The 11288-nt window shown below is 45.5% G+C and overlaps 1 protein-coding gene across 1 annotated transcript; it reads left to right on the top strand.

The window, feature by feature from the left end:
• Positions 1 to 309: 309 nt before the first annotated feature.
• Positions 310 to 1646, top strand: LOC117558001. Its single transcript, XM_034233961.1, has 4 exons — positions 310 to 666; positions 778 to 915; positions 1000 to 1118; positions 1487 to 1646. Exons 1-4 carry the CDS (start codon positions 372 to 374, stop codon positions 1622 to 1624), a joined length of 690 nt encoding a protein of 229 aa, XP_034089852.1. The 5' UTR covers positions 310 to 371; the 3' UTR covers positions 1625 to 1646.
• Positions 1647 to 11288: the final 9642 nt, after the last annotated feature.

The raw sequence follows: 11288 nt of genomic DNA, 5'->3' as shown, positions 1-11288 counted from the left end.
CTCTTCGCTGGCCTGGGAGCGCCTTGGGATCCCCCAGTCAGAGCTGGTTGATGTCGCCAGGGAAAAGAAAGTTTGGGGCTCTCTGCTGGAACTGCTACCCCCGCGACCCGACCACGGATAAGCGGGAGAAGATGGATGGATGGATGGATGTTTTAAATGCAGGGCCACCGTGAAACCACATGTGCAAATTGTAAATATTGAATTATGAATTTTCTAATAAAAAAAGACAAAAAAAAAAAGTGAGTTTGATTTTACAGAATGGGAAGCCTATGAGCACCTATCACAGCTGTAGTATTGGTTGTCAGAGCACCTGCTGATGCTCAAATAGTTGCGGCAAAGAAAGTTATCATCTTTTCACATTACCAGCAGTCATGTGCAACAGGATGATACGCAAGAGAAAAGGCGCTGGTGTTTACCTGGCTGCAGCTGTTATTCTGACGTGTTATTTTGCGCAAACTTTAGACTGTTATCGTCTGAAGAAAACAGAAAGACGAGAAGGGAGAAAAGATGCCGATGCAACAAATGGGTTCCAAGAGGGGACAATTGTTTTCGGGAGAGCTTTTGAAAAAGGGTCAGGTCTTGATTCTCAAGTCACAGACGGGACCAATAAATCATCCTCAAACGCTTATGAGGAGGATGAAGGTGATTATCAAGCAGACGCTGCAGGTAAAAATATTTTGATTACGTATTGAAGGGTTTGTTATTTTTGCTTGAATTGTTTTGCATCTCTTTAAAGTGCAAACTATTTAAAAATATGTATATTATATTCGCCTTCAGGTTGGATGAGCCCAACACAAGTGGCCAGTCCCCAAGACTCATCATGGAAGAGCATGTCGCCCTCACTGCAGTGTGGTTCGGGCCAGTTGAAGTTCAGAGCGGTGGAACCAGGAGCATCACAATTTGCAGTAGAACAAGGTAAATCAATAGCCATAATATCCTAAATGTAGACTTGATTTATCTCTACCAATGATATACACACTGAACCTTTTTACCCCACAGGAAATGCACCTCCAATGCCTCTGTCCCAGGTCCCGTCTACCTGTGGCTACAGCATGCAGAGGAACTCACATGCACTTGTCATGTTGGTTCCCTATGATGGCTGCAACATGGTTCAAGAGGTAATGTGAAACTGATTTAAAGAGTGAGGAAGTGAGTTTAAAAAAACGATGGCTAGTGCTGTGAATTGTTATAGTTATGAATGGTTTAACGAGAGCCAAATAAATTAAATGTTTAATCTGCATCATATTGATCTCAAGTGAAAATGTGTTTTCAGCTTTTCAAATGCGAGTTGTTTTTCGCTTGCTTTCAAATGTACTAATTAACTATGTTTTTTGGATGGGGACCGACATTCAAATATGTTGCATCATGATGATCTGTTCAGAAGATATAGCATGAGATTAATCTTTTGCCTTGTACAGTCGGATTGTAACATTGACAGGTTTGTGTGATTCCTTGCTGTTTCTAATTGTATGTTTTTCTCCCAAAGGGTGGAAGTTATGTACTCCCGATGCGTTGGCAAGGAATTCCAGTATCTCTCTCTGGTGTTCCAAACCTGCCTCACCTCCTGCCTCACCTACTGCTGCAACTCCTGCTTCCAAGACAACTTTCCCCAATTCCCCTGTAGCTCAATACCCTGATATACCTCAATTCCCTCAATACCGTCCATTCCCTCAATACCCTCAATACCCTGAGAGGCCACAAAACCCTGAGAGGCCACAAAACCCTGAGAGGCCACAAAACCCTGAGAGGCCACAAAACCCTGAGAGGCCACAAAACCCTGAGAGGCCACAAAACCCTGAGAGGCCACAAAACCCTGAGGCCACAAAACCCTGAGAGGCCACAATTCCCTCAAAACCCTGAGATGCCTCAATTCCCTGAGATGCCTCTTCCACAATATATGCCGATGTATCCTGCCTTTAATCCTCTTTATCCTCCCAAATATCCAGCTACAAAGCCAAAACCTACTGCGGCGACAACACCAACTACAACTAAACCAAAGGCTAAAAATCCCTCATCGCAGCTTCCACCATCTATGCCTTACTATCATCTTTACCCTATGACCCCTCCCTATCCCCAATATCCAGCCACTCCAGCTACCACTGTGAAACCAGATTGCCCCGCCCACTCCCCCATCCTCCTTTTCATCCCCATGTTCACTTGCCCATACCAATGCTGCCTCCTTTTCCTCCTCCACGCTACCATACTTAAACAGTTCTAATAAAAGTTTTGAACAGAGACGCTTTATAGTTTGTGCTTTTGTTAACCTTCAACTACCCAAGAGACTTTTTATTCCCAGCTCTTCAAGAAGTCTCATTTGGTTTGTGAATGAGTGAACAGTCCATATTGAGAAATGATATTTCATTTAAACAGAACAATTGTGCTGACAAATTAACTTAAAGTGCACACTTTAAATTCCTAACTTTATAAATGTAATTAATGTTTGGCATTTGAAGTGTTGTCATAGTGTGGCTTTGTGTCCACATGGTGGCATCATTGCTCAACCATTTCTTAGTAGGTTTTGAATTGGAACATTTTGTGTTCACACTAGCTTACCTTGTGTGAACAAGCTTTAAAATGGTTGTTTTTTTGAAAACGTATTTCAGTCAAAGGTAAAGTTCCATCATGTCATTTCCTAAAATACGTAACATAATGCTGTGTGAGGGACGCTGGCTTCACTCATTACATAGACCAACTCTGAAATGGAGCATTTACAACTTTGGGCAGTTCTGCAAAACATTGAACCTTCAGCATTTGTCTCTTTTTGATTTTGTAAACAAGCATTACTAAATGTTTGGTCAAACACTAGGTCAGAAGTGTTCAAACTACACATGTAGATGTTATATTATAAAAGTAGTCGTCAGTAGTGGTCAAAGGCAAGAGGTCATTCATTTTGTTTCTAAGAGTAACAATTTTATCGTTAACAAAGCACATCAAATCATTGCTACTGAGTGCTATGGGAATAGAAGGCTCAATCGAGCTATGGTTCTCTGTCAGCCTGGCTACAGTGCTGAAAATAAATCTTGCATTATTCTTAATCTCATTTATTAATGAAGAGTAGTAAGCTGCTCTCGCTTTACGCAGTGCTTTCTTATATTCATTGAGAGTACTATGCCAAATTAAACGAGATTCTTCAAGTTTAGTGGAACGCCATATCCTTTCAAGTTGTCTCGACTTTTGCTTTATTTTGCAGGTTTCGGCATTATGCCATGGAGCTAATCTATGTTGTTTTATTTTCTTCTTTTTCAAAGTAGCAACAGAGTCTTATTTTATTTGCAGCGCATCTGTATCACTATCAACAACATAATCAATTTGGGGTGGTGTACATTTTGTATAAGTTTCCTCCCTGATGGGTCCAGGCTCAAGGGCGTATGCCACTCTCAAACTCTTTCCAGGACATGTCGGGGCCCTGCCTGCCAGTAGCTTTGCCGATATCTGTGTTGATAGGTAATAGATTAAGAGTGGTGAATCATAGAAACAGGAAGCGCTCAAACATTTGTGTGAGTTTATCTAATTTAGCAGTGATTCCATGTCAGCCACAGCTTGTTACAAAAAACATGACTGATAGTGTGTTTAACAAACTTAAACTAGCTTTATTAAATGTCAAGTCTTTGGCAGGAAAAACATTTTTAATCAATGATTTTATCACTGAGCACAATCTCGATTTTATGTTTTAACAGAAACTTGGATTGAAACAAATAACAGTGCAGCTGTTCTTATCGAATCAACCCCTCCCAACTTTGTGAGGAATTGCAGTATCTCCTTCTCCTTTTTTCTGTTTGTCTGTCTTCCTGGCTGGGCGTGGTTGACCTACTTTCCGTTTTCCCGCCAACTCACCTCCGCTCCTGTTTCTCATCATCACTGATTACCACTACTCACCTGCTGCTGCTTAAAACTCCGGTTCGATCATCAGACTTTGCCAGTTCTTCGTATACTCACAGTGGTAAACTCCAGTTCCGGCTGACTAGAATTGCTAGTCTTTTTGTATACTCTTCCAGTTGGATTTTTCATATACTAATCCTGTTCTGTTTTGTGCCTGTTCCAGAAACTCCATATTCCATTCCGTCCTGCCTGCCACGTCCAGCCCAACCTCCGTCTCAGGGAGAGTTTGCTTTGTCTCCTGCCTGTTTTTTGAGGACTTGAATAAATCCAGTCTTTTTGACACTTCACCTAAGTCTCCGTCCCAAGTGTTCTTGCATAGCGGGTTCAAGTTTTGAGTCTCTTTACGAGGAGCGTAACAGAAGAACTGGCCAAGAATTAACCCCGCAGGATCCGGAGCGGATTCTACCCCAATCCTTCATGCCCTGTCAAGTCAGGGTTCCTTCCTGGGTGAACACGAAAAGCTCATCCGAGCGTTGGTTTAGAGTAACCGGTCCATGGCTCATCATGTCTCAGAGTTGGCGTGCAGATCTCGACTCTCACTACCCTCGACGGCAGCATTTCAGGCTACTCCCAGTCCAGTGCCTTTGCCCCCTCCTCGCCAGGATTTTCCTATCACCGATCCTGAGCCATTTCACGGAGATGTGGAGAAATGCAGAGGTTTTTTGTTTCAATGTAACAAGGTTTTTCGCCAGCGTCCTGTTGCATTTGCTGCTGAAGCAACGAGGATTAATTTTGTTTTGGGGTTGCTCCGCGGGAGATGTTTAACCTGGGCAGAGGCTTTAAACTCTTCGGTGGATTTTGACACTCTACGTTTTGAGGGCTTCTCTGATCGGTTCTCAGCTGTTTTTGATCATCCCAACTCCTCTGGCTCCGCCGAGAATAAGCTGCTTAGCCTGCAACAAGGAAGCCGGACAGTGGCTGATTACTCCATCGAGTTTCACACACTCGCTGCAGAGGCTCGATGGGACGAGGCGGCTCTCAAGGCGGTGTTTTTAAGAGGATTAAGTGACCAGCTTCGGGACGAATTGGCAGCACGAGACGTTCCAGCGGATCTCTCAGAGCTGATCTCCTTAGTGTCTCGTTTGGACGGTCGTCTACGGGAGCGCCGAGCTGAGCGAACACGGAGGGATTCACCAGTTTCACTCAGTAAGCCCAGTTTTTCCTCCTACTTCTGCTCACTCGGTGTCTAGACCCTCCATCTTTTCCTCCACCGTCCAGCGTGCGCACCTCTTCTCAGGAGGAGCCCATGCAACTGGGTCGTGCTAGACTTTCTCTGGAGGAGCGTCAGCGCCGGATAGGTGCAGGCCAATGCCTGTATTGTGGAAAGACTGGGCATAGCATTCCCAACTGCCCAGTACGTCCAAACTGGGAGGCTCGTCAGTAAGATTGGGGGTTCTGACGAGTCCACAGCAATCATCTCTAACCCCATCCTTGACTCGTTTTCTTATTCCCGCCAAGCTCTGTGTTAGTTCTATGACATTGCCTCTCCAGGCTCTCATTGATTCTGGTGCGGAGGATAGCTTTTTGGACCAGGAGCTAGCTGGGACTCTGCTTGGAGCCGCTAGAGGAACCGTTAACTGCCTATGCTCTAAATGGAGAAATCATCTCCTCAGTCACAGCACAGTCACCCCTTGTGACTTTAATCACCTCCGGAAACCACCGTGAACTTATCCAGTTTAAGGTAATATCCTCTCCTTCAACACCTCTGGTTTTGGGTTACCGTTGGCTACGTACTCACAACCCACACATTGATTGGGCTAAGGGAAGGATTATTGAATGGGATCAGCACTGTCTCGCTAACTGCCTGTGTTCTGCCATACCTTCAACTTCTGTTTCCCCAAATCCTGTTGTCTGCCCTGATGCATCTGTAGATTTGACTGGTGTTCCTACTACTTACCACGACCTGCGTTGGGTCTTCAGCAAAGAGAGGGCCCTCTCTCTTCCTCCCCACCGACCCTACGACTGATCTGCTCTCTGGAGCTCCTCTGCCCTCCAGCCGCCTCTACAATCTGTCCCGTCCTGAGAGGGAGGCTATGGAGCTTTATATCACGGACTCTGTGGCTGCTGGTATTATTCGTCCCTCCTCTTCTCCTGTGGGTGCCGGGTTCTTCTTTGTAGGCAAGAAGGATAAGTCGCTACGACCTTGCATAGACTTTCGGGGGTTAAACAATATCACGGTCAAGAACAAGTACCCATTACCCCTTCTCACCTCAGCTTTTGAACCTCTCCAAGAGGCAACCCTGTTCACCAAGCTTGACCTTCGAAACAACCTATCATCTGATCCGCATCCACCAGGGGGATGAATGGAAGACAGCGTTTAACACTCCATTGGGCCATTTTGAATATCTGGTCATGCCTTTTGGTCTCACTAACGCCCCAGCAGTTTTCCAGGCTATGATCAATGATGTCTTGCGTGACTTCCTTAACCGCTTTGTCTTTGTCTACTGTTACGTGCCAGGCAGGCCGTACTGGTGTGGTTTTCCTTCCCTCCTGTGTTTCTCTATTCTCCCTGTCTTCTGCACAGCTAATCAGCAGCTGATCGGTATCTGCCTGTGCACCTGAGTCTGATGGCTGATTGGATCCTCTCCCTCTCAGCTGGCCTATCAGCAGCCAGGGCCGACCATACAGGAGGCACCCAGGAAGTCTTCTCGCTCTCTCACTCTGGGCCTGTTGCTGATGAAGGAGCCTGCAGTGTTTAGCCACTAATTCACTTTGTATTGTCAGACCTTTTTGAAAGTGTGTGTGTTGAGAGGTGGAGGAGTTAGGTAAGTCTGGGGTACCCTGTACATTTCTCACCACGTAGCTAACTAATGTTTAGACACACTAGGTTAGCGGATTGTTGCCACCCCTGTATATTGTTTTGTCAAAGTCTTTGTAGTTTAGTTAGTGAGGGTTTTTGTTTGAGTTTTGGTTTCAAAGGATAGATGTAGAGATAGGCCTGGTTTTGTTATGCTGGTTTCTTTTGTTTGGCGCAATCCTTTGACTCCTCCTCCTCCTCACCAACTAAGGTTTCAGTTACATGTCTGTTCGGTTCTGGGTTTACAAAATAAACCTTTTGTAAACTGTTACGCTGACTCCCTCATTCATTATTGGTTGTATGTTATTGTCTCCAGGTCCCCTAGACCAGGGGTACTCAAATACAAATCTTAAAGGTCCAAAATAAATGTTTCAATAAGATTTGCAACAAGATTCTTAACACGAGGTTGCAAAAACAAAAATAATCTGTATGCAGCAGTTTTCATTGTTATTGTTTCTGTGCTTGACCCCTCAGAGTCGCAGTGTAAGAGCTGCACAGTTAGGAATAAAGGCAGCTGCACCCTCTTTCATTCAGCATTCCCATTATTGCTTTATAAATGTATTCCCCCTTGTGTGTCCACTGAGGTTCGTCAGGCCCAACACATCTTCAACAAACTCCCCCTTTGCCTCATCATAAAAACTCACAAACACCAGCAACTGAGCATTGTCAGTGGTGTCAGTGGACTCACCCACAGCTAAGGAAATGCACTGTGCATTTTTTATTCCATCACAAAGCTGATGAATCAAATCACCAGCCAGTATTTATGTTCTTCTGGTTGCTCTGCAATCTGAGAGGGGATTTGCTTGATTTGACCTGTTATTTCCTCTTTTTGTTTGCCTTCAACATGGTCTCCATCACTTCAGTCATGCATTATTTTATACTGCAGTTATTATCCAGTGGAAAGTCCTTACCTACTGGCCTAGTTAAATCAAAGTGGTTACTTTTTTTTGGCTGGGCAGTGTAGTTTTAAACACCGTCTTATTTGACTTTCTCAGGACTTAAAACAGTTTTTTGGGGGCAGACCCCCTCAAAGAAAACAATATATTTACACACGTAAGGTCATCATCTTAATAGTTTTGTATGCTCATCCGTGAGCAGAGCATCAAGTTGACATGTCTATTACAGCTGAATGCGGCGATTACCATCTTGTTCAGCGAAACGCCTCACAAACGTATTAAGATCAACAGCTTTAGTGCGTTTTGATTCAATGCTGAGTACAGTCAAACTGACAGTCTCTTCTCTGTCATTGTAGACCGCAAAAACCTCATTCCTTCAGTGCTTGGGTCCGAATGCTTCTCGTTTTGCGCCGTCCAGTTAAAAATGAAATCGCCGCCAAATCGTATGTCCACGCTCGCGCCAGGACCGGGGGACGTGCATGACGTGCATCTTGTGCTGCATTCACTTGCACTCGGACATTAGAGACTTTCTCTCATAAATGTCCGATGAGCCACAACTTTTCTTTCAAAACAAAGCTGCCAACTGGGGTGGCAGCTGGGGTGGCAAGGCCTATTTTTAGGGTGTCAGTTGCCACCCCGGTAGGTGAAACTAGGCTACTAGCTACAGTACAGATGGAACTAGATGAGCTGTTAACTCTCGCTCTGAATTTTTTTTGTTTTTGTTTTAATTCTCGCTCTGACTTAGACAGGTTGAAAGAGACACACACATTTTTCCCACCCGCATTCCGCGAAGACCCGCCCTACTGTGCCTCTGATTCGCAGATTGTTTGGGGGGAAAAAACGCTGACTGGATGCTGAATGTGATTGGACCAAAGCGTTGACACACACAGGTGGAACACAGTGGAACAGTCAGACATGCAGAGCGCTGTTTGCAGTGGACATAGCAGAGAATTTTGACTCGTTGCGAATGCGTTGTGGCGATGTCTCACATATAATACAGAGAGATCATACATATGAAAAGTATCATTTGCTCAGAGTCCGGAGACAGTGGTGGTTCGGTCCGGATCCGGACCAGAGTCCGTAGTTTGAGGATGCCTGCCCTAGACCTTAGTGGGGACGTAACAATGGGGGGTCGTCCGGGATCTCTATTTTCCTGAGCTAAAAACAACCAATAATTGAGAAGTCATTGTAGGTGTTGTACATAGGCTGAAAAATGGGGTTTGACTTACAGGACTTTAGTGAAAGTCCAAGTGTTGTATTCTTGTCACAAAGATGACATGTTATGTATTGCAGCTCACTTTAACATTTCAGTAGACAAGTATAAAGTAAAAAAAGAGATAAGAGAGAAAATCCTGCAAAAACTAGAGGAGTTAAAGATTCTTGTAATCCCAAGCATGTCAACTCAGCCTAGGGCTGAAGAGTCTATTGAAGATGATAGGGAAGGTGTATTAGCTACACCTAGAGTTGACAAGTTTAGTCCTGAAGCTCCTCCTGCAACGCTTCCTAGGTTTGAGGCTTTCTCTCCGGGTAGCTTAGGTGCAAGTAGTAATGCCAAACTAAAAGTTCGTCTTACCCGTCTTCAGCTGGAGGTCCAGGAGAAGGAAATGGTGCGTAGAGCAGACTATGATTACAAACTGCAGATTCGCAAGTTAGAGATAGAAGCTGAGAAATAAATCACGTTAAAGTGGCTTGAAGTTGATGCCCTGAGAATCTCTTCAGAGCAGACATTTGAGAGGTCAATACCTTCGAATACAAAACGTTTTCGAAGGTATTGGAAGTCTTCTCGCTCTCTCACTCTGGGCCTGTTGCTGATGAAGGAGCCTGCAGTGTTTAGCCACTAATTCACTTTGTATTGTCAGACCTTTTTGAAAGTGTGTGTGTTGAGAGGTGGAGGAGTTAGGTAAGTCTTGGGTACCCTGTACATTTCTCACCACGTAGCTAACTAATGTTTAGACACACTAGGTTAGCGGATTGTTGCCACCCCTGTATATTGTTTTGTCAAAGTCTTTGTAGTTTAGTTAGTGAGGGTTTTTGTTTGAGTTTTGGTTTCAAAGGATAGATGTAGAGATAGGCCTGGTTTTGTTATGCTTGTTTCTTTTGTTTGGCGCAATCCTTTGACTCCTCCTCCTCCTCACCAACTAAGGTTTCAGTTACATGTCTGTTCGGTTCTGGGTTTACAAAATAAACCTTTTGTAAACTGTTACGCTGACTCCCTCATTAATTATTGGTTGTATGTTATTGTCTCCAGGTCCCCTAGACCTTAGTGGGGACGTAACTACTACTTAGACAACATCCTGATTTTCTCCAGGAATCAGGAGGAACACGAGGACCATGTCCGCAGGGTCCTACAGAGACTGCTGGAGAACAAGCTCTATGTTAAGGCGGAGAAGTGCGAGTTCCACCAGAACCGGATCAGCTTCCTGGGCTACATCATCAGCCAGGGCAAGGTGGAGGCAGACCCTGGAAAGATCAAGGCAGTGGTGGAGTGGCCAGTCCCAACTACAAGGAGGGAGCTCCAGAGGTTTCTGGGATTTGCCAACTTTTACCGTCGCTTCATCCGGAACTTCAGTAAGGTAGCTGCACCTCTCTCCAGACTCACCTCCGTCAACATCACGTTCTGTTGGACTCCAGAGGCTAACAGAGCTTTCATCAAACTCAAGTCCTTGTTCACCTCAGCTCCCATCCTTATTCAGCCAGACACAGAGAAGCAGTTTGTTGTGGAGGTGGACGCGTCTGATACTGGAGTAGGAGCAGTTTTGTCTCAGACGGCTGGTCCTGATAACATCCTCCATCCCTGTGCTTTTTTTTCACGTCGCCTCTCTCCTGCGGAGCGGAATTATGATGTTGGTAACAGGGAGCTTCTGGCTGTTAAATTGGCACTAGAGGAGTGGAGATACTGGCTCGAAGGCAGCAAGCAGCCTTTCCTGGTCTGGACGGACCACAAAAATCTCTCCTACATCCAGTCAGCGAAGCGACTGAATTCCCGACAGGCCAGATGGGCTCTGTTCTTCTGTCGCTTCAACTTTTGCCTCACCTTCCGCCCTGGCTCCAGGAATGTAAAACCTGATGCTCTGTCTAGGCTATACTCTCCTGACTCTCCTGATCCTCCAGATGCTTCAATCCTTTCCAAGAGTTGTGTAGTAGGCGCCCTCTCTTGGGAGATTAATAACACAATCCTGGAGGCATTGAGAGAGCAACCAGACCCAGGCAATGGTCCTCCGAACCGTCAGTTTGTTCCTGATGCTGCCCGCTCCAAGGTTCTACAGTGGGTCCACAATTCCCGGTTCTCAATCCATCCCGGAGGAGACCGCACTCTTTCTTTCCTGAAGAGACATTTCTGGTGGCCAACGATCAACAGGGACACTCTGGAGTACGTTTCTGCCTGTCCCACGTGTGCTAGGAGTATGTCCTCCCACCAGTCTCCTGCAGGGTTGCTCCAGCCCCTACCTATCCCTAGTCGTCCCTGGTCACACATCGCACTGGATTTTGTTACCGGCCTGTGCCCCTCCCAGGGCAACACCACAATCCTCACTATTGTAGACCGGTTTTCCAAGTCGGCTCACTTCGTTGCTCTTCCAAAACTCCCGTCAGCCCTGGAGACCTCACAACTCCTCACAGAACATGTTTTCCGGTTACATGGTATCCCTGCCGACATTGTCTCACACCGCGGTCCCCAGTTCACCTCTTGAGTTTGGAGGGAGTTTTGTCAATCCCTA

This window comes from Gymnodraco acuticeps, unplaced genomic scaffold, assembly GCF_902827175.1.
Source record: "Gymnodraco acuticeps unplaced genomic scaffold, fGymAcu1.1, whole genome shotgun sequence".
In the NCBI taxonomy this organism is placed as follows: Eukaryota; Metazoa; Chordata; class Actinopteri; order Perciformes; family Bathydraconidae; genus Gymnodraco; species Gymnodraco acuticeps.
Note: the sequence above shows the minus strand (reverse complement) of the source record. Positions and strands in the feature narration are given on the sequence as shown.